Here is a 24743-nt window from a genome sequence, read left to right on the forward strand (position 1 = left end):
AATGTATTATTTGTTAAATCTCATGGTTTTAAAACCAATCTCAGGATGTGACTCATTATTTTCAAACACTTGGAGCTGGCAATACTGTAAACTCTGTGTCTTGTTTGCTTTTGTTAAAATGTACCCAACTCAAATGTCTTATTAACAATTGGGAGAAAATATCTCCTTATTCAAAACTCCAGCCCTTTTAATTAAAGCTGAGAAATTGCCCACTCCATTGCTCTAAGCCACCAAGTAGACCTCCATCAAAAACAGGGAAGACAAGACTTGATATTCCTGATATATAGCGAAGGTTAAAAAAAAAAGGAGGGAAAGAACCTTTAAAATAAAGCTCTCAGTCCTCCTTAAAGAAGCAGAAAAGGGAACTACCCCTTTTTATGACCTTGGCAGATTACCTGTAAAAGATGAGTCTGCTACAGCTCTGCTTTATCTCTCGATAGACTCATAAGAATTAAGAGTAGTCATCCACCTGAGAAGTAGTAAACCTCTTTAGCAGAACCTCAGCTGGTGCATCACCTGGGAACTTTTTGAAGGCAGTAAGGGAAGGTTTTCTAAGGGCTAAACAGTACCACCTGCCCTGTGTAAGCAAGAGTGCAGTGCCTGGGGCAGCAGATCACAGATCCAAAAGCAACGCAGAGTCCCAGTTTGGTGCCCAATTCCCTCTTGCTTTGAGGGTGGCGGGGAAGCAATCCACTCCTGGTCACAGATTACTTCCCACTCTGTGCCAGCTCAGCTGCACTGTCCAGTGCATTGTGGGCTGGGAGGGTGGAGTCAAATCTTAGCTGTTCCCTGTCCCCCTTCCCCCAGCTTCCTGCTGATTTGCACAGAAGAAGCAGCAGCAACCTAGCCCAGGGACCAATATGGGTAGTTCTTGCAGGGAGGCAGGGGAAAGGAGGTGCCCTGTACCCACTGCTCCCTTGCAGAGGCATGTAGAGCAAGCAACAGCCTCACCCTAATTTACTTGTGTATGTGATTCTTCTGTAAATTAAAAAGCCTGACACTCTAATTTGTATCTGGGGCACCCGGAGCAATTACAAAATCAACCTAAGCACTATTTTGTTTCATAAGATTTTGCCCCCCAGTTAGCATAGTCACTCTGCTTTAATTACACTATAATTAATTGCAACAAAAGTGTTCTGAAAGTGCTTGCACACCGCTGAAAGGCTAGAATATTAAAAACGATCCTGCTTCTCCACTGTAGTAAACATAATAAAAAATAATATCTGCAGGAAATTTACAGCTATATGTTAATATCATCACACTGGTATTTGTTTTACCACTTTTCTTCAAAAGAATCTCAAGTGGGTTTTACAGGCAAGGTAAACTGAGGCACATATAGGGTTTTTAAAAAAATCTAGACGAGGGCTCTAAAAGAGCTAACATGATCTGTTCGCTGGAAGCCAATGCTAGGCATATTCAGACTAGAAAAGAGGTGCAAGTTTTTAACAGTAAGGATAATTAATCATTGGAACTAGCTACCAAAGAGTATGGTGGCTCCCCCACCACTTGAAGTTTTTAAATCATGACGAGATATCTCTTTCTAAAAGACATGCTCTAGCTCAGCCAGATATGCTGGGAATGATGCAGGAACCACTGGGTAAAATTCTATGGTCTGTGTTGTGCACGCCAACAGACCAGATGGTCACAATGATCCCTTCTGGCCTTAAAATCTAGGAGTTTGCCCAAGGTCACGCAATAAGCCAGTGGCAAGTTAGGAACAGACTACAGGATTTCCAACACTAATCACTTGACTATACTGCCCTTTGATATCAATAAAGACAGGGCCCAGGTTCTGCTGCACTAACTCATGCTGAGTAGTCTTTAATCTGTAAATATTCCCACAGTAAGGGTGTTTGTTACTCAGCGTGAGTGAGGGTTGCAGAACAAAGACCACTGTTCAAAACATTGTTGATAAAGCTCGAGGGGAATGTATTTATAACTGATCTCCGCTTAAAGAAATCCATTCAAAAAGCTCCCAACTGGTTGTTTCTTAAGTCTTTCTGGGACTCTTTGGATCCAATCATGCAAGGTCCTGAGTGCCTCCTGCAGGGTTCTGAGCAACCTCCACTCCTGCTGAAGGATCGGCAGGCTGTTGACCACACAGACAAGCCAGATGGACCACTTTGAAGGGCGAGGGGATCGTTAGGTCCTTATGTCCATCCAGTCCTTGGGCCCTCTGTTGTAACTGCCCATTTACGCCAGATGAGGTGAGGGTTTCACAGTTTGTCCACTGGGAACAGGATGGTGACTGCAGGCCACTGAAAGCTCTGCAGCACTACCCACCCTCCGGTGGGTTGACACGGGTGGCACAAGGTGACAGCGAGACAGGGTGGGCTGATTTAAACCAAGACAGTCTAAATCAGTGATTTAAATCACCATGTGCAAAGCTCGATTAAATAATCATTTAAATAATCAATTTTGATCAATTTTTCTGATTGTACTTCAGTTATTTTCTGAAGAAGGGTGCATTCTCATTGATTGATATAACTATTAAAACACATTGATTTATAACTGTTACACTAGATTTGGTTCATCTTTTTGCTGCCTAGGAGGGTACATATAACTATATATATTTAAGCAATGATATAGTTTAATATTTTCAGTTTCTTATATTAATTGTACATTTTGATATGTTCAAAAATGGTACATTGATACATTGCTTATTTACTAGACAACTAGCTTATTGCTCGTGATTTGTGTCAAGCTTCATTAAGATCGTAACTGTAATTTAATTAAGCACACAAAGCATGTAACATTTGTTTTTATTAAACAAAACAACATTAAATATTAAAAATACATAAAAATCTCTTATCAAAACACGTCTCACATTTACAACTAAATGATTTATTAAAGGAACTGAGGGATTAACTGTAGTCAGTGAATTAAATTGATATTTCAGATCATCCAGGAAAAATGTTCAAATATGCCTATAGTGAAAGTGACCAGAGCTTAAGTTCCTACTCACCTAAGTCTCTTGAAAATGAGACAATAGTCTCCTAAATTACTCAGGCTATCCTTCAGACTTTTAAACCTAGTCAGCCTCATCCCTTCTCTCCTCATTTTTATTCATTGACTGGAGGAGAAAGACAAGTTATCCTGCTTTTTCAACTCCCAGTCGACTTTTCAACTTTGAATGACTTAGTCCAAATGAAGAAAATATTCCTTCTGGGCCTGCAGAAGAGGCTACTGCTGTGAAAAGCTGGTTTAACACTTCAACAAACTATGGTTCCAGCCTGCTTAGCTAGTGACTTCCATCAGTTCAGTGGCGTGACTTTCTTTAAACCATCATCAACAAACATGTACTGCTTGAATGGTTCGCCTCCAGCACTGAAATGTATAATAGTTGGTATGCTTGATGGGTGATTATTAGATCCCCATGTCATAGTAGCATGTTCTTCCTCAGCAGTTAGGCATCTATACTGGTACTCTGAGTCGAGAATATTGGCAAGAAAATGAGATGGAGTAAGTGCTTGATCCATCCGCTTCTTTACTGCCTGCAACTTCATTTTGTTGTTGGGTGTTTCTTTCTTCACTGTCTCTTGAAGTTCTTTCCGAATTTTACCAGTATCAGCAATACAGCAGCAATCTTTCTGCTGTTTGTCCCAGGCGATGGAAATAGATTTCAGTATATCCAAAGTAAGTTCTACATTTCTCTTTAGTCCAATGTTGACTACTTTGGCTGTGATAGTTCTATCTATTTGTGTCACAACTTTCTTCACAAATTTTCATCAGAATAGGCAAGTTCTTAATAAACAGCTCAAAACAGTCAACCACCGAATTCCACTGTATATCTTGGGGGAGAATTAGTTTGCGTCCTCCCGCTTTCTTCAGTGAATGTGAAGCAAAGCAGTTGTTACAGAAGTATTTTGCAATTTCAACATTTTCCTTTATTCCTGGAGTTGTACTTAAGTCTTTGGCTAAAAGATGCTGCGAATGAGCATCACGATCATACGTTATACGTTTCGAGTTCCCTTCATTATCTTCTTCTACATTTTTTTCATCTTATACATTTCCAGCATGGGCTGTGACAAAGCTTAATGCACTTTACACTTGGATTTTTGTTCACAGTTTGTTGTAGCTTTTACTGCTACTTCTTTTCAGTATTCAGCTGTATGGGCATCTCCTGATGTATCGTTTCTGTAAGACAGCCAACCCCATTTTCTGTTGTCACACAAGCATAGATTACTGGATCCTTGTGTATATTGCTCCACTCATCAAGACTCAGATTACCGAATTTTCCGTCAATGTCTTTTGCACACAGTTCAATTTCATTTTCATACACTGTATCCAGGAATGTCTGCTCTGCTGGGTGGAGTGTAGTCTGGTCGTAATGATTGAACAATGTCAACGAAATGTTTGTTCTGAACAAGACGAAAAGGAGAATTTGTTGCATAAAAGAACTGAGCAATCTTTTCGTCTATGGAGTCTTCCAGGAATTTGCTAGTCTTGATTACAATCTCATCCATGGTTTTATTGGATGATGAAGAAAATCTTTTTTTTTTAATACAGATAATTTACTATCTGACATATGTTTAGTTGCAGCTCTGCTGGTGGACACTGCAGATGGATGTTCAGAACCCCTTATGTCTGCACTGGACTCTGAAACAAAATGGTAAAAGAAGTCACTTTCACTCACAAAGTATTACTCAGCGCACTGCTTTAAAAAAATGAGATTGTAAATGAAAGATTCCTTCTACTGCAGCTGTTTGTACCACTGATTAAATGACAATTTATTCTAAAGCCAGTTTTCTAGGGAAAATAATAAATCATAAGGACTGTGTAAATGTATTTAAAATGTTATCTCTAGCAACATACTAAACAGCTTGAAATTTTTTTTAAATGTTAAAATTCATAAATGCCTAATAAAACTTTACTTTTAAATAGGAAATCTTCACCTAGGATGTTTGATTATATTGAGCAATAAAAAATCATTTCAGAAGTCCAGCAGTAAAAATTTAATTGACAAATACTCCCACAACAAACTAACGTACTAATTACATTTTAACACAAACACTTTGAAATTCATAAGCAATCCACTCGAAACACAAATTTATTACAATAATATAAATTATCATTGACTAGCCTAGTAAGATATAGCAGGCAGTCCATAAGAATGGTGCAAAAATAAGTTTACTAACCAGCTGATCCAGATATTTCAGACATGTCCACATCATCATCTTCAAAGCCATTGCCTTCTGAGCAGAATTTTTCATGACGTTGTTTCATTCTGATAACCGGATCTTGCATCTCTTTGTTGCACTGTTACATTTGGCACGTGTTCCTTTTTTTGCCCAGAGGTACAGGAATTTGTTGAAAATATTCCCAAATAGGGTCTTTTTTATGACTTGTAGCCATGGCAGGGTTTTTTCCTCCAGATCCCAGGCTTTGAAATCAGTACTAGAGGCTGCACCCTGAAGAATGCTTCTCCTTCTTCCCACAGTGTCCTGCGTTGACACCAGCGTTGCACACTCGGCTCATTCTCCCTTGTTACATAAATCCCCGACCCCACCCCATCCCCAGTAAAACAAAAGAATTACCAACAATCCAAGATTTATGCTTGTGTAGCCTTTTGCAGTATTTTATTTATTTAGAGACAGAGAAAGGCAATTGAGAAACTCATGGATTTCTGTCTGTTTGTCCTTTGCCTGTGTATGTGCAATGAGGCAGAGCAAGTTCATTTACCGGAAGTGCCCAGAACAATAAGAATGGCCACACTGGGTCAGACCAAAGGACCATCTAGCCCAGTATCCTGTCTTCCGACAGTGGCCAATGCCAGGTGCTCAGAGGGAATGAACAGAACATGTAATCATCAAGTGATCCATCCCCTGTCGCCCACTCCCAGCCTCTGCCAAACAGAGGCTAAGGACACCATCCCTTCCAATCTTGGCTCATAGTCATTGAGGGACCATCCTCCATGAATTTATCTAGTTCATTTTTGAATCCTGTTATAATCTTGACCTACATAACATCCTCTGGCAAAGAGTTGCATAGGTTGACTGTGCTTTGTGTGAAGAAATACTTCCTTTTGTTTGTTTAAACCTGTTGCCTATTAATTTCATTTGGTGACCCCTAGTTCTTGTGTTATGAGAAGGAGTAAATAACACTTCCTTATTTACTTTCTCCACCATCCAGAAGCAAGCCCTGGTAGCTGTTGGGCAGATCAGTGTTCTTCCATGAACTAGAAAGTAAGTTTCCATGGTGAATGAGGAGTCATAAATATTCATAATTTGAGAACTGAGCCAATCAGAGCTCAGGTAGGGAGAAGATATTAAATAGGAGTGTGAGACCACCCAGCTGGGCTCAGTGGATGATCCTGATGAGACACATGATCGCCTCGAGTCGGAGGCCGGGTCCCAATGCCTGTGATGACTTTGCCAATCTCTTGTACCCAGAGGTAGGGTCCCCCACAGGATCAAGCTCTTAATACAGTATTACCTGTATTAAAAAAACCTGGATTTGTGCTGGAAATGGCCCACCTGATGATCACTTTAGATAAGCTATTACCAGCAGGACAGTGGGGTGGGAGGAGGTATTGTTTCATATTCTCTGTGTATATATAAAGTCTGCTGCAGTTTCCACGGTATGCATCTGATGAAGTGAGCTGTAGCTCACGAAAGCTCATGCTCAAATAAATTGGTTAGTCTCTAAGGTGCCACAAGTACTCCTTTTCTTTTTGCGAATACAGACTAACACGGCTGTTACTCAGAAACCTGTCATTAATACAGTATGTGACTTATTGTGCCATATTTATAGAGCTTGACCTTAAGAGTTTGATGTTTCCCCCCTGATTCTTTCTTTATACAGAAAAGAAGACTTTAACTCAAAGTTTTTAAAAGAGGCCCACGGATTCAGCACGTTTATTTTTTTTTAAGCATTTTAAGAAAGTATAATAAATTTTAGGCCTTAATATATTTTGTAGTAAATTCAGATTTCATTTCAAACAGGTTTATTTTTAAAAAGAAAAACATCATAATTTAACGATAAGCTTTCGTGAGCTACAGCTCACTTCATCGGATGCTGTAGCTCACGAAAGCTTATGCTCAAAGAAACTGGTTAGTCTCTGAGGTGCCACAAGTCCTCCTTTTCTTTTTGCGAATACAGACTAACATGGCGGCTACTCTGAAACCTGTCATTATAATTTAAACAACATCAAAAAATCTGATTTAAATAAAACAAGCAATTTATATTTTAAAAATCCATTAAATTTTTATTTTTCCAAAAAAATCATCAATTTTTATCCACCCTGAAGTGAGATGATTAGAATTACCATAATAAGCAGCTGTCACAGTACACGGACTACCTAGCTCTTGTCAGGACTTGAAGGCAGGGAGGCTAAGTGACTTCTCCCATGCCATAAAGGCATCATCAGAGTCAAGATTAGAACTCAGGAGCTCCTAGCACAGCTAAAAGCCCCATTCAAATGGAGTCCGGGGTTCAGGTGAGACATATTCTCGGAATCTCAACCCACTTTTGCAACAGGTGCCAGATACCATGGTGATGGGCTTAGCGAGGATAAACAGAAAGTTCAGCTAACATGGGTGTTGGCTGTTTGCATAGCTGAAAAGCTGGCAAATCTCCATCCCTCCACCCTGTCTCCTCCCAATAAACACCAGTATTTCTATGCTTATTGTCTTTGGGCCAGCCCCATGGTCTCCTCCCTCCCCTGGGGTTGGGCCATCAGTGGGCAATAGGTGGCAACTCCCCAAACTTGTATATTTGGGGAGGGGGGAGGGAGAGGAGGATAGTCCATTAGAAAGAGCCACTGACTCCTGGCCAAATCCTCAGGGTCTTCTGAGGAGTCTAGAATATATTTTGACCCTCCACTTTTACACACAAACACATTGTTCAGGGCTACCATGAAGGGAAACATCCCCTCTTCCTCTTCAGCACCTGCCAAGCACCAGGACAGATACAGCCGTAACTCTTAGGGCCTGACTTTTTACAGCTCTGACAGTGTAAAGGGGCCTTAAAGTATGTGTAGCGTGGCAGCTGGGGGGACTTCAGGGGAGCCCCCCTCCCAAAATTCACTCCCAAGCAGGAAGCAGCAAGAAAGGGAATGCCCCCGACAGGCAGCAACGATCAGGAGACAGAGATCCCAAGCATTGTTGGTGCCAGGCTGGGGGTTGACAAAGGAGTGAGGTGGGGATGTGAGTTCACACAGAGCTGCAGGTGTTTGTTCTCTGCCCCTGCAAACACCAGTGTGAACCAAACCTTGCAGAACTGACGCTCTTCTGGTCTCTGGCTCACAGAGCCGAGCTGAGGGCACAGGACCATTCCCCTCTCAAGTGGCACAAGTGAGAGAGGGACTTGCCCTGGGACAGAGCTTACAATTGCCAGGAACCAATCAGTAGAGATGAGGAGAAAAATACATTTTTAAGCAAGTTGTGCACTGGAGTTAATTTTTTTTTAAAATGAAAGTTATTATCGAGCACACAGCGAGAAATAAAAGAGCTCTAACTAATGTGAAAGAGCCTCCATATTGCTCTGGGCAGAAATAGCCAGCACCAGATCCCCTTCCTACATTCATCTCTAAAGCTCACAGCCAAAAGAAAATAACCCATCCAGATGTCTCACTGACTAAACCTGTACTGTCGCAGAGCTGGATCAGAACACAGCAAACATTTCCATACAATTCTACACCTGTGTGATTCCGGGACCCTGCTATATGCGGCCTAACCTTTCCCCTGTATTAATCTTTATATTTAAAAGGAAAGGGGGAAAGAATCAAACTTTTTTGCCATCACTGAATTTAAAATGAAGCGCAACCTGATCTACTGACCTCCGATGTGCTGGCTAAAACTGCCATCATAACAGGAGTTGACTTGTCCATGCAAAACAAAGCCTGTATTTATTATTCAGCATGGTATTAAGGCCTCATTCTGTAACACATGAGTGATCCTTACTCAGCTAAGTGAATGAGGCTTCTCTCGTGAACTAGGCTTGCAGGGATTAGACCTTTAAAATTAAAGCCAAGATTGACCATTCTACTACTTCAATTCATTTTAGAGACAGATTCAGTGGAACATGTAAAACACTTTGTGATTCTAGGGGAAGGTTATCAAGCAAAACAACCAACAATATTTATTGCTAGTAATTATTTTAATCAGCCTGAGTTCCCTTTGCTAGAACGGAGCTGAGAGTCCAGCGAAACAGAGAGCGGTTAGAACCTCAGGAGATTTCAGTACACCAGACCTCACAATGCTTACTAAAATCATCATACCCCCGGATTTATTAAGGCTAGAACTAGTTTATGATCTCTCTTTGTTATCTTAAACTGTTATGTTATCTGATTTGTGAGAACCATGTACTATAAAAATCTTTACATTGGTGACATATTTTAGGAATAGCACAGAGGCTTCAAAATCTGAAAAAAGGACGTTCTTTGCTTTAAAAATAGTTGAATGCCTTTCCATTTATTATATTTTATATATATATATACAAATGATTTAATTATATATATATGTGAAGTCTATCTTTTAATTATTTATGTAAGGTAAGATTTTCAAAGGGGCCTATGGGAGTTAGACGGTTAGATGGTGTCTAACTCCCATAAGCGCCATTGAAAATCCCACCCTTACATGAATACATGTTCATAAAGAGCTTAAACATGTAGGGCCAGATTCTTCACTGCCTGGCACCTTGATTAGTCATTTCCATTTGGGCAAAGGAAATGCAAAGTGGATGCCAAACCCTGCTCAGTGAGAATGGCAGCATTTTGCACACATTTTGCACTGGCATAAGTGACTAAATGTGGTGCAAGTGAGGCTTGGTCTACACTGCAGAATTAGATCGACATAAGGCAGCTCACATCAACCTAACTCTGTAAAATGTACACTAAAATGTAGCTCTCACCGACTACACCAACTTAATAACTCCACCTCTGCGAGAGGCGTTGTGCTCAGGTCATTGTAGCTAGGTCGATACAGTGTCAGTGTAGACACCAAGTTGCTGACATCAACCGTTTCTGCCTTTCAGATGCCATCCCACAATGCCCCCCACTGATAGTTCAATCGGTGCACGCACTCCTGGTGAGGACGTGTACCGCCGGCACAAGGAATGTAGTGTGGACATGGAAAAGCAGTTTAATTACTGCAGTGGCTGTACATCGACGTAACTTAGGTCAACTTAATTCTATATTGTAGACTTGCCCTAAGGAAAAAAACAGGCACGTAAAGCAAAAGATAAAGGCCTGATCCTGCAAACCCTTATTCACCGAAGCAGTCCCTTACTTGTGCGAGTATTATTATTGTTACTATCTGTATTACTGTAGCACCTATGAGCCCCAGTCATGGGCCAGGACCCCGCCGTGCACACAAAAGATGGTCCCTGCCCCAAGGGGCTTAGTCCCATTTATTTCAATGTCTACTTCCATTGATAAAAACTACTTACATGAAAAAGGGTTTGCAGGATCAGGTGTTGAGCGCTAAGTGTTAGTACTGTTTCATGTGTCCCTGAATGGCGTATATATTTGTGACACGGGCACAAAGGTAAGGAGCTATTCTGCTTTGAACTAGGCCAACTACGTCTAGTTTAGGTGTTGGGTTTCATATGGTTCAGGCCCAGGACAATTGGAAAAAACTGACCTGCTCAATCTGAACAGCATTAGCTAATATGCAAATATAATTGTGTGTGCTAATTTGTATATACTAGACTCTAATGGCTGCAGTCTTTTGTAGTAAGTAAATCCATACCTGGCGTTTGGATATGCACAGTTCAACTCATGATAAGTCATTGCTGTGCACGTAAGTAACCATCTTTCAACATGAAATCTGAGAGCAGCTTGCATGTGCGGAGGGAGCTGGATGTCCCAAATGCACCGACTTTTCAATAGTAATGCTCGACACAAACATAAACATTAATTCATCCTCACAACATCACTGTGAAATAGGTCAGTATTTATTATTATCTACATTTCACAGGAGGGGAAACTGATGCACGGCGAAGTTAAGTGACTAGCCCGGGACAGACCGTAGCAGATCTTCAGCTGGGGTAAATTCTGATAGGAGCGTACAGAATTATGCCAATTTATCCCAGTTGAGGATTTGCCCCGTGGTGCAATGAGTCTGGGATTAGAACTCAAGAAAGGTTTTCAACAGTGAGTTTCATCACCTAGAGCACCCTCGCAAACTTCATTTCCAGGGACCTGGATTCAAATTTGACTTGGTAATATGTGGACCATCAACGTCAGTTTCACAACTATCCCCTAGTGGGCATTCATTCACTTCACAAAACCACACACAAGTGGCTCTGCTTAAAAAAGGACTGTGATGGATTGGCCTGAGGTGTACTGGCACATATATATAAGGATGCTTTTGTAGCCCCCTAACTATGCTACAATTCACTAACAGCCCCATAATCCAATGAAGAAAAAAAATTATTGCAACCATTTGCACTCCCCCATAATAATGTAACTAGAGGGATTAGACCATAGTGGTATGGTGCTTATACAAGAGCAGAACGAATTCTATTTCTCTGCACAATCATATAACTAAGAAATTTCTGAACTGGTTTGTGTCTGTACAAGCACACTTCATACAAAAGAGACAAATAACTCAAAGATCACTGAGCACTGAAAATCCTTTTCTGGCTGCAAAATCTTTAAATAGCCAAGTCTGGCTTTTAATAAGAACATCTCAAATATCATAAGCAAGAAATCATGCAAATATATGGAATGTTATGTAGCACATGGCTATGGGAATTACCCTCATCACATACTCTGGTATAGCTATCCCTGTTACCAGGATTTGGGAGAGATTTTGAACCATCAAAACAGCACTTTGACTTGCACTTAGAAAATAAACAACAACAAAAGTTAACTCTGTAACACTGCATTGGAAGCATATCAGCATCGGACTTGCTAAAAAGAAGCAAGAAGATCTACAAAGACACTCACTCGTATTTTAACCTGAGTTTCCAAATAGGGATGACTCAAGGTTTTAGGATAAAGTACTTCTTGTTTCCTCCACACAATTACTGCTTTCTGCACAGACAACATAAAGCAGATCAGTTTAAACTTCACTAAAGCCATACCAAGCAGCTGTATAATAAGAATTACATTCCAAACGAGTTCTTGATGACAATTATTCCATAAGAATTCAGTCTACTAAGACATTTAAAGGATTTTTTTCTCTTAGAATTTTCAAACAAGCAAAAGTTGAAACAAAAATTATTAAAAATAAAATAAAATCGTCAATCATTTTACACATTTTGCCTGTGCTCAGAACCCACCTGCCTAATCAACAGGAGAAGCTAACAGATTCTTTTAAACACAGATACAAAAAATCTGAACCGGACTTGCAAAAACCACACCAATTGAGATGCTCCATTACATGCCTGGTAAAGAGTCAAGGAGCTGCACAAGTAAATCAGAGAGATAATCGCAGGTTCTGGTTTGAATAGCAATTAAAATTCATGTAAGCCATGATAGATCATAACAGAGGACAGCAACCAAAACATGCTACAGAGCTCTATGCACACTGGAGATCTTTTAGAAATGAACTAGATAAGCCTCGGCACATGAAATTCAGGCTGCTTCCCCTTGATTAAATAAGCCACAAACACTGTAAGGAAAATCAGATCTTTTGGAAACCCGCCACAGTGTGGAAAACTGCAGCATCCAACCCACCTTTTCACCTCTTGTATTCCCCCTTTTGTCCCCACTGTGCGTGGTCTATCATAAAACTCACCGCTTTGTTTTAATGGGAAACTGGCAACGTTGCTCCGAGGGTGTCTGCAGTAGAGTGGAGATTGTCATTGATTTGTGTGAGGAAAGTTAAGCCTTTCAAGGAGCGGTTATGAGAATTCACTCCCACCACTCCCTCTAAACCAAAAGTATTTGGCACAGAGCCCTAGCTGTCCACCTGTACTATTAAGATCTAACCAGTGTGTGGGACATGGACCAATTTTACCAATAACTTTTCATGCTTTGTTTTCAAAACAAGTAAATGAAGTTCCTTTGAAAGAGTCTGTTTTTTAAAAGGTTTCAGAGTAACAGCCGTGTTAGTCTGTATTCGCAAAAAGAAAAGGAATACTTGTAGCACCTTAGAGACTAACCAATTTATTACAGATATAGCATACACTTAATGCCTGACACCCTTTGGACCAGATCCTCACCTGCTGTAATCTGACATAGCTCCTCCAGTGGAGTTAATGGAACTGTGCTCATTTACACCAGTTTAAAATCAGAGTTCTCAGGGGGAGGTGGGGGTGGGGGTTGTTTTCTTGCTTCATTTTTAAACGTGAAACTTGCTGAAACTAAGGAAAACTGGTGGGATTAGATGTTTTCACCTCTTTTTAAAAGGATCTGGGTATAATTTAACAAAGCATCAGGTATTGTGCATTCATCTGCTGAGCAGGAAGGAAAACAGAGGCAAGGAGCACATAAATGCGGTTTTATTTAGCCAATAAGACCCAACAGGAGGTACTGGTCTGGGTGATTATCTCACAACTCAGGTGGTGGGTAAGGCATGAGGTGGAAGACTGAGTGACTTTAACCATCAACAGGTACAGTAATCCCCTCGAAATGCACTGCCTGGAGTTCCCCTAAGCCATTAATGGAATTTACATATAGTAAAGCGAGAGACAGAGAGAGAGAACAATTAGGCACATGCATTTCCAGGCACTATTAATAAAGGAATGACATCACCGACAGACAATCAGAAATCCACGTTTGTGTCCAGGGTTCAAAAGCCACCTTGGAATAATATGCAATAATATTCATGCAGAGGGCTGTGCTGCATCAGTTCCGTTCTGATGAATCGGGGCCAATCCAGCATCATTTTCCTCAGGTGAGGTAGACTTACGTGAGCAGGCCCATGGGACGGCTCTTATATTTTTCATATCTGTACAACAAGATGAGGAGCTGCAGAGTGCTGCAAAAAGCAGCAATAAATACCCCTGGCAAATGTAAGTGAGCACTGATTATTATATTTAATTATTATCATCATCAATGGCAATAATAATGATGATGGTAATAATAATATTGGGAGGAAGAGTGGGGCAGGGGTGCTAAGAAAACAGTCCATTATTTTGAAATACAATGTTGGCAACCCTACCCATGGGTCTGACTTCCATCTCACTAGCATCACTCTTGATTTACACCAGTATGAGAGGAGAACCAGGCCCATTATTATTTATTTGTGTCACAGAGTCATAGGATTTAAGGCTAGAAGGGACCACCTGGTCTGACCTCCTATATATCATAGGCCACTAGCTCCTGCACACTAAACCCAACACACAGTATCACAGTAGCACCTAGAGGCCTCAGCTAAGACCAGACCCCATTGTCCCAGGCACTGTACAAATACGTAATAAGAGATATGTCTGCACTGGACAGCTTACAATCTAAATAAACAAGACAAGACAAAGAGTTGGGGAGGAAAGCAAAGGTAAAGCAGCTTGCACAAAGGCACACAACAGATCAGTGTCCGCGTCAGGAATAAAACCCTTATCTCCTGGCTCCCAAGCCAGTGCCTTAGCCACTAGACCACATTGCCTCTGATGGCTAGAGTGGAACTACTTGCTGCTCACTTGAGCCAGGCTTTTCAGGACAGAACCCTTGCCATCTACATAGTTACCTGTATCCTTTATACTCTGATTCTTGAAATTCTTTCATTCCCTGACAGCTGTAAGTTGTGTGAGTTTCAGTGCATCAAGCCAAATACTACAGACATAGATAATCAAGCTTTTTTTCTGTCTGTCCTCAGGTATTATGAAGATATTTTTAAAACTGAGGAGCACCAGTATACACATTCCATGCTTTGGATTGCTGGTTTACACTATAACATTACATTAAAAAAAACCCAAATCACAGCTTTAGTCGAATTTAAAATTTCATACAGGGTGAGTCTTCTAACATAAGAGGTGAAACCAAGTGTCAAATACCCAGATGGCAACACAGTGCTTTCAAGGCATTGATTTGAGGAGGTCATTGCTTAGAACAAGTTGACTTTTGAAACACTTACTGTACACCCTCTGTATTTAGACAAAAAATGAGACGGCTTCCATCCCCACACCCAAGCTACTATCTGTAATTTCTCTGACTACCCGGTTTCTAGGGAGTGTCTGGGTAAATTAATAAGTGAAGTCAGTGCTAGTGATACACGGGGCCCCAGATAAGGCAAAAGCAAAACTTGGGCATTATCCAGTAAATGCCAGCCCGATGCTGCAATGGAAAGGAACAGAAATCGCCAACCACCGCTTTTCCTGCAGAGTCATAGGGCTTAGAGTTTAAGGCCAGAAGGGACCACCAGATCATCTAGTCTGACCTCCCCTGTATCACAGGCCATCACCACCACCCAGCACCTGCACACCAAACCCAACACAACACTCCCTCACACACCCCACACCCCCACTGATTTCTAATGGGAGTGTGGGGTGTGCAAACAATGCAGTATCAAACTCACTGAACCAATTTCCCTCTTGGCATAGTCCCAATGGAGTTGCATGAGCAAAGAATGTGAGCCCTTCTGGGCACAGTGTTGTCAGTTCCTCTCTGGACAGACCAAAGCAGAATGAAGAGGAGGCCATTCCCACCTTTCTCTTAGTACTGGCAGCTGTGGCCAAAGAGGGCTGGACTGAGGGTCATTTGCTAGACAAAATTGAGCAATGGGGGCTGGAGGGGAGGAATCAGAGTGGGTGGAGAAACACAGGGCCAGAGTAGGTATGCCCCAAATTAGAGTTGGTCAATATTTTTTGCACAAAAGGCCTTTTTGTCAAAAAATGGCCTTTTCCTCTGACCTGTTAATAAAAAAATTACTATCTTTACTGCAATTTTCTGTTTTTCAAGACATTTTCCATTATATTTTTAATTGATATTTTATAAATATTTTACCAACATTTTTATCAGAATCATTTCCAAATTCTTTCATTTGCAGAAACCCATGTTTTCTTACTGAAAACAGGGGTTTTGGTAAATGAAAAATCTCAAAAATGATTATGATAAAAGATATTGCAAAAAATGTCATGTAAAATAGAAAATGGGTCAATTTTGAACCCTGAAAAATGGGAACTACTTTGAATTTTTTCATGAAATCGATTTCTCATTTTTGCAATCAGCCCTACTCAGGATGAACTGGTCTTCTAATCTATAAAGGACTTTTACAAGAGACTAAATATTTCTAACATGGCATGAAACATAGCAGCAGAAGGAAGAAGAGAAATGCACTGCCAGATCCTATCTACAGGTAGTTCATTGGTATAAGAAACAACAGTTAGGAAAGTAATATAGTCTACTAAAACTAGAGAGGTAATATAAAAGGCTGACATTCTCAGTAACAGGAGCTGCAGTCCTATGAAGTCCTAGAGTTTATTTGCACTCCTCTGCACATCAGCAGCAGATTAGAGTTGATTGAAAATTAAATTCTTTTTTCAACAACATTTTTTGTTTTCTAGAAATTAAGAAAAAAAAATTTCGGGGAAGGGGAAAAACAAAAAAAATTGCTTTCTGAAATTTTTGGTTTTCCACAATTTTGTTTGGTGTTGTTTCGTGAAATTTGTGTTTGGAAATTATTTGTTGTGACTAAAGATGAAACATTTTGTTTTCACAAATTTTTCAAAACAAAACAGTTCAGAGGAAAAAGGTGATTTTTTTAATTTTTGCAATTTTTTGTTTCAAAATTGAGGGGTTTTCCCCACTTCCTGAATATTCTCCAACGTTTGCCAGTTGGAAAACAGTAACAAAGTATTGAAAGTGTTACTTGCAGAGAGAAAGTAATGCTTTCAATTTTAAATGTAACACTTTCCCACATCTGGTTGAAATTTTTCGAAGAAAAATGTAATATGTCCAAAAGACTTATTTTATGTCTTATTTAATATGTTTTTCAAGACCTTTTTTTTTGTGTGTGTGAAAATCTGATGAACTTTTTATTTTAATTTCATTTTTTCACTAATTTTTGGTGACTTCTTTTTTTTAATAAAAAATGCTATTGAAACTGTTACTGAAATGAAAATATAAGTTCCCCGTCCCCAAAATGTTTACAGTCTTAAGTCCCTGATCTGTGAACACTTTATGCACAGACTCAACTTCACTACTAAGAGCAGTGAGACTCACGGTAATAAAGTCAAGCAGATGCACAAGTGTTTGAAGGAGCTGGGCTTAATTTTAGATGTGATGCAACAAGTGAAAGGAAACAGCAGGAGGGAGGAGATGTGGAGGAGAGAATGGACAAAGTCTATAACAGAGTGATCATACAGATAACAGAGTGATCATAGTTTAGGGATTCCATATACTGGCAATTCAATTGACAGTTGCTGATTTTTGTCTTTTATTTTAATAAAAATCATTATTATTGGCTCCTTTCTTGTGGGCATTGGGGAAGGGATGAGTCTTAAGGAAAAATTTAATTTCTAATAACCATTTGTTTTGCAGAGTCAGGAGTCATTTCCAGCTAGTGCTAGAATTAGAAGCTATCTATTCCGAGTCATGGAAGATTACTCTCTGTGGCATCCATATTATGTTTATATGCAGAATCTGACTCAAAACATGAGTTACGTGCTGCCAAAACATTCTTAACCAAAAAGCCAGGACTATAACAAACCAGCAAAAATCTTTATTAAGGCAATTAAGTCCTTATTAAAATAATCTATCTGGAGTTCAAAGGATTTTACAGGGTATATTATTCAAAATTGTAATAGTTGTAAGCCAGATTTATCCTAAGGGATCCCAAAGGACTTTACTGAATGCCAGAATCTCAGATTTCAGAGCAGCAGCCGTGTTAGTCTGTATCCGCAAAAAGAAAAGGAGTACTTGTGGCACCTTAGAGACTAACAAATTTATCTGAGCATAAGCTTTCGTGAGCTACAGCTCACTTCATTGGATGCATGCAGTGGAAAATACAGTGGGGAGATTTTATATACACAGAGAACATGAAACAATGGGTGTTACCATACACACCGTAACGAGAGTGATCAGGTAAGGTGAGCTATTACCAGCAGGAGAGGAAAAAAAAAAGTCCTGACAGCAGAATTGTCTGGCTATGTAGACTCCCTCCTCAGGCCCTACTCCACCAGCACTCCCAGCTATCTTTGAGACACCACTGACTTCCTGAGGAAACTACAATCCATCAGTGATCTTCCTGAAAACACCAGCCTGGCCACTATGGACGTAGAAGCCCTCTACACCAACATTCCACACAAAGATGGACTACAAGCCATCAGGAACTGTATCCCCGATAATATCACGGCAAACCTGGTGGCTGAACTTTGTGATTTTGTCTTCACCCATAGCTATTTCACGTGTGGGGACAATGTATACCTTCAAATCAGCTGCACTGCCATGGGTACCCGCATGGCCCCACAGTATGCCAACAGTTTTATGGCTGACTTAGAACAACGCTTCCTCAGCTCTCGTCCCCTAACACCTCTACTCTACTTGCACTACATTGATAACATCTTCATCATCTGGACCCATGGAAAAGAAGCCCTTGAGGAATTCCACCATGATTTCAACAATTTCCATCCCACCATCAACCTCAGCCTGGACCAGTCCACACAAGAGATCCACTTCCTGGACACTACAGTGCTAATAAACAATGGCCACATAAACACCACCCTATACCGGAAACCTACTGACTGCTATTCCTACCTACATGCCTCCAGCTTTCATCCAGATCACACCACACGATCCATTGTCTACAGCCAAGCTCTACGATACAATCACATTTGCTCCAAACCCTCAGACAGAGACAAACACCTACAAGATCTCTACCAAGCGTTCTTACAACTACAATACCCACCTGCGGAAGTGAAGAAACAGATTGACAGAGCCAGAAGAGTACCCAGAAGTCACCTACTACAGGACAGGCCCAACAAAGAAAGTAACAGAACGCCACTAGCCATCACCTTCAGCCCCCAAATAACACCTCTCCAGCGCATCATCAAGGATCTACAACCTATCCTGAAGGATGACCCACCACTCTCACAGATCTTGGGAGAGGGCAGTCCTTGCTTACAGACAGCTTCCCAACCTGAAGCAAATACTCACCAGCAACCACACACCACACAACAAAAACACTAACCCAGGAACCTATCCTTGCAACAAAGCCCGTTGCCAACTCTGTCCACATATCTATTCAGAGGACACCATCATAGGGCCTAATCACATCAGCCACACTATCAAAGGCTTATTCACCTGCACATCTACCAATGTGATATATGCCACCATGTGCCAGCAATGCCCCTCTGCCATGTACATTGGCCAAATTGGACAGTCTCTACGTAAAAGAATAAATGGACACAAATCAGACGTCAAGAATTATAACATTCAAAAACCAGTTGGAGAACACGTCAATCTCTCTGGTCACTCAATTACAGACCTAAAAGTGGCAATTCTTCAACAAAATACTTCAGAAACAGACTCCAGCGAGAGACTGCTGAATTGGAATTAATTTGCAAACTGGACACCATTACATTAGACTTGAATAAAGACTGGGAGTGGATGTGTCATTACACAAAGTAAAACTATTTCCCCATGTTTATTCCCCCCGCCCCCCACTGTTCCTCACACTTTCTTGTCAACTGCTGGAACTGGCCCACCTTGATTATCACTACAAAAGGTTTTTGTCGTCCCCCCATCCCCCCTTGCTGGTAATAGCTCACCTTATCTGATCACTCTCGTTAAGGTCTGTATGATAACACCTATTGTTTCATGTTCTCCATGTACATAAAATCTCCCCACTGTATTTTCCACTTCATGCATCCGATGAAGTGAGCTGTAGCTCACGAAAGCTTATGCTCAAATATATTTGTTAGTCTCTAAGGTGCCACAAGTACTCCTTTTCTTTTTGCAGAATCTCAGGTGTAAATCAGTAAAACCCCACTTTCTTCACTGGAACTACAGTCGTTTACATTTGCTGAGTATCTGCCTCAAATTAATACACAGTATAAACTCTATAGAGGGAACCACTTCAACAACCACCAAAATGCAGCCACCTCTGGGCTGAAGCACACCAGCTGTTCAACAGTGTAAAGCAACACATTGGCTCTGTTTAAGACAGAGTGAAGAAGAATGGTCTAGCCAAGTAAAACTTGAGAGAAAGTGTTGGCTAGGCAGAATATCACTGAAACTGGAATCCACTCAGGTTACTGGGGTTATCTCTTCCACTCTTACTAAAATGGTGTCATGGGTTCTTCAGTGATCACAAGAGGTGAGGCCTTTAGTGCACATTATACAAATGACAGCGCTCCTAGTACAATCATTCACAGTACTGAGCTAGCTCAACTGTGCTTAGCTTGTAAGGGACAACAGGATCACAGCCCACACCTCTGTCTAGCATAGAGACATTGCACATTGGGAATGAGACACATCACTTAAGTATCAAATAGGATTTAAGGAGGGCTGGTGAAATAAGACCTGAGCAGAGCCTCTGCCCAAACTTTGAATTAAACCTTTACTGTTGCTTGGAAAATGTTTTGATAACTTTCCCCACCTTCCCTATTTCTAGGATAAGTGAGCGCAGGAAAAGCAGGAGACATTTTCTGGTGAGATTGACCATCCAATTTGAAAGGAAGGATAATCAGAGGCCAGGAAACTAGGCTAGGACTTGGGAGACCTGGGCTCAATTTCCTGATGTGCCACAGGCTTCCTATGGGACCTTGGACAAATAACAAAGTTCTCTGCCCCTCATTTCCCTATCTGTATAATGGGGATAATAGCTCTGGCCCTCCCTCACAGGTGGTGTGAGGATATTGTGAGGCGCTCAGCTACTTCAGTGAGGGGGGCCAGATAAGGCCATTAGAGAGAGAGGGAATTCTGCAGACCCAACTAGTTCAAAGGTCTGATAAGCTTTCAAAAGTTTGAGACCCTGCTTCAGGAAAGGACTTAAACATGTGCTTACAGTTAAATATGAGCTTAAGTGCTTTCCTAAACCAGGGTCGGAGTGCTTATTCAAAGAGAACCTCTGAACTGTCTGAGGCTGGCGCATCCCCACTTACAAGGACACGGATGCATTTTCACTATTCCGCAGTCAAACTGTGTGCCATACACCTAAAAGGATGCCCAACGTGGCAGCATGAGGAGCTCTGGGCTTTGATAAGTCACAAAGTCTGAGTATCACAAATTAAATTCATCCTTCTGTTTCACCCTTTTCCCGTTTCCACCAACCACCAAGCAGGTATGAAACAATTGTGAATCCCTGCACTGAAGATTGCGCTCATTTCACTGTGCTGAATTGCAGTCAGAGCCCAGAAAGCCAATGGATAACAAACAGTGTGAGGGCTGTGTCTGAGAGAAGAGTGGTCACAACTGCTGCTCCCACCGATTCACCGTATAAATCAAATGAATGCATATATAGCTGCTTGAATGAATACCTATATAAATACTGGATATATTGCTAGACTCTGCTAAAGTATAAATTCCTTAGGCAGCAGCCAGTTCTTTCTGCTTGTTTCTAAAGCTTAAAGTACTTTTTTCGTTTTTAGAGGGTCAGAGCTTCAAGGCAGGGAGTCCACTTCCATTTGTGTTTACACGGTGCCAGTGTAACCCACACACATTCTGGGTGTGGCGTTCTGTCCCATCCACTGGCAGCGAGACCACTTAGAGAGAGAGTTAAATGAGTCTGTTCTACAGCCTTAGTTAACGGTTAGTTACCCCAGGAGAGTGTGGGCGCTACTGAAAATGAATGTTAATACAGATTAATTTTAAATGAGAGCATTCATTATTAGTGTTATTCATAACTTGCATGACAGCAGCATTTAGAGGCCCCAGCCAATATCGGGGCCCCGTCGTGACAGGCACTGTTCAGACCCATAGTCAGACATAGTCCCTGCCAAAGTGTTTATGCTCTAAATGGACTGGACCGACCAAGGGTAGGAGAAAGAATGTATTACTACCCCACTTTACAGATGGGGACCACAGCACAGAGAGGTTAAGTGATTTGCCCAAGGTCACACAGGAAGTCACAGAGTTAGAGCTTAAGGCCAGAAGGGACCACCAGGTCATCTAGTCTGGCCTTCTGTACAGCACTGGCCACCAACACTACCCAGCACCTGCACACTAAACTCAACTACTGAAGCTGGACCAACGTATTAAAGCCCACAGGAGACTAGACTATTGTGTGCCACTGGCAGAGACTAGCAGGAACAGAGGTACACCTCGGCCCAAGGCCCCTGCAGTACCAAATGCCAGCACACTGGGAGCCCTACACAGGAACATTTACCACACACCCCACAACACGTGCTAATAATTAATAGGGGGCCCCCTTGAGCTGCCTGGGGCCCTAAGCAATTGCTTAGTCTGATTATGCCTAGCACCGGTTTTGATTAAGTGAGATATATCCACTGGCAAGTGACCCACACACCATGCTGCAGAGGAAGGTGAATTCCTGCCCTACACCCCAGATCACTGCCAATTTGACCTGGGGGAAAATCCCTTCCCACGCCCACATCTGGTGATCAGTTAGATTAGTAAAGCTGCAGCAGTGCCAGGAATTGAACTCCAATCTCCCAAACCCCACGGCTAGTGCTTTAACCAAAAGACCTTCCTTCCTGCCAATGGACTACATAATACTGTAGCTTCTGTTATGGCCCCTGAGCCCTTCTCTTCCCAATGAACTGTTATACGCAGTTTTGGAATATGGCATACCTCATGAATCACGACTCCCCTGAGTGCAGAGGACAGCAAATTGTCTCTGACCCTTGCACAAGATGAGAGCGCAGCTCTTTGCTTATCTCCCCACTCCACCCTCTCCATGCAAGGACTCAAGGACAATCCAGCTTTAAGTGATTTCCCCAAAGCTACAGAGGGGAATCAGTATCAGAGTTCAAATCAAAACTCAGGAGTCCCTAACTACTACTCCTATGCTCAGGCCTAGACTGTGACTCAGTACACAAGCAGCTATTCCCTATTATGGAATAAGGACCCCATCCAAACTCACCGGAATACATGGAAAGACTCCCCCTGACTTCCATGGGTTTTGGACTAGGCCATAGATGCCTGCAGAATTTCATGTTAATGGCTAGAGGCAAACATGTCATTTTGCTTCTCCCACATTAAAAATGTGATAGACCTGATTTCCTTCCCAATATCATGTTTAAAATGTGCTCTCAGGCTGAGAACTTACTGACTGTTTCAGTCTGAAATGAAACTATTTATGTCCCAGCCGCAACCTGGTAAAAAATGTCCTTTCATATGGAAAAGCTGACAGAATCTTAGCTCTAATGGGCTCAGCTATACAAATAACTGCATTTCTGCAAAAAGAAAAGGAGTACTTGTGGCACCTTAGAGACTAACAAATTTATTTGAGCATAAGCTATCATGAACTACAGCTCACCTCATCGGATGCATTCCGATGAAGTGAGCTGTAGCTCATGAAAGCTTATGCTCAAATAAATTTGTTAGTCTCTAAGGTGCCACAAGTACTCCTTTTCTTTTTGCAAATACAGACAAACACGGCTGCTACTCTGAAACCTGCATTTCTGCAGATTCATTATCTGTTCCCTGACCCTGCCCAGCAAACTGCTACAACATACAATGTGAAAAATGAAAATGTTGAACTTGTATGATCTTTCAGTTGAAATTGACATCTTGGGTCATTTCTTTTTCCCTTAGAAACATCCAGACTTTTATCTCCTCTTCTTCCAACTGCATTATATAATAGGAATAGCTGTCCTATTGTTATTCTTTTATCATTTCAATGGCTAATAACAATGCTTATTTTTAAGCTTTTTTATTTATCAATCTAAATTTTCACAGTTGCAACAAATTTTTGGTTTTAAGCATTTTACATTTTTTTAAATCAATTTTAATTTTCACACATGTGGGAGCTTAGAGGGGGACTCAGAAAATAGGGGGCCAGACAATAATTACTTAATGACTAGAAAATAGGGGGCCAGACAATAATTACTTAATGACTGTAGATGTCATTCAGAGGTTCAAAAAGTTAAAGCTTTATAACCATTCAAACACAAATTCTTCACATCACGTCAAAATATACAAAGCAAATATCCGTAACTCAAACTCTAATAAGTTCTCAAGTAGTATTTTTCTTACTGTGCCTATCTGTAAAATTCATCATCATCATCATCATCAATGGAAATTTTTGTTGTTGGTTTGTGTGTGTACAGTAAAATCAACATTTACCAATAATTACCCATAAAAATCTAATCCTTCAAAGCCTAACAATATTCAGTATACCAGATAGCTTCCTTCTGTTGGTACAAAAGCATTCTCCTCTGCAATGTTTGTCTTCCTTTGCCTCAAAAACCCTCCACATTTTTTCAAATGTCATTGAAAATATTTTTCCTCGCTTGTCCATAGCTCTTAATAACCCTCTGTTATTTAGTATTTAACTCTTTAACTTGTATTGTTAGTTAAGTCTACACAGTGCTTTGGAATCCACTTTGCAGGAAATCTTCTATACAAAACAAAGGGTTATTTTATTCTTGCATATGCAGATTTTAAGGTCAGAAGGGACCATAATAATCATCTAATCCTGCATAACACAGGCAAAGAACCCCACCCCGTAGTTTCTGCATCAAGCTCACAACTTCTGTTTGAACTAGAGCATCTATTTTATCTAACATATAATCCTCCTGTCCTGTGTTTGTACAGTAGTTAGCACAGTGGGGTCCTAATCCGTGGGCTCCTTGGCACTACAATAATACTATTAAATAATAATAATCCAGTCTAGATTTAAAGACTTCAAATGATGGAGAATGATAAATTGCTCTAATGGTTAATGACCCTCACTCGTAAACATTTGTATCTTATTTCTAGTCTGAATTTGTCTAGCTTCAGTTTCCAACCA

General features: G+C 40.9%; 1 protein-coding gene and 1 long non-coding RNA gene across 4 annotated transcripts in view; both read right to left on the minus strand.

Moving 5' to 3' along the window:
• The window catches only part of ZBTB7C (zinc finger and BTB domain containing 7C), a 292626-nt gene that overhangs the window by 76513 nt on the left and 191370 nt on the right, over nt 1–24743 (minus strand). Inside the window, exon 1 of one of the 3 annotated variants that reach the window (XM_048851092.2) lies at nt 12687–12766. The exons of the other annotated variants lie outside the window; for them this stretch is intronic. Within the exon in view, the coding sequence (XP_048707049.1) occupies nt 12687–12754 (68 nt within the window). The 5' untranslated portion in view covers nt 12755–12766. Of the gene's footprint in view, nt 1–12686; nt 12767–24743 lie in introns of those variants that run through there. 3 annotated transcript variants of the gene reach the window in all.
• On the minus strand, nt 2749–5479 carry LOC142072099 (uncharacterized). Its single transcript, XR_012668363.1, has 2 exons — nt 5139–5479; nt 2749–4599 (listed from the first exon to the last, which is right to left on the minus strand). It is a non-coding gene; the product is annotated as an uncharacterized LOC142072099 (long non-coding RNA).

The sequence above is a fragment of the Caretta caretta genome, chromosome 5 (genome assembly GCF_965140235.1).
Source record: "Caretta caretta isolate rCarCar2 chromosome 5, rCarCar1.hap1, whole genome shotgun sequence".
In the NCBI taxonomy this organism is placed as follows: Eukaryota; Metazoa; Chordata; order Testudines; family Cheloniidae; genus Caretta; species Caretta caretta.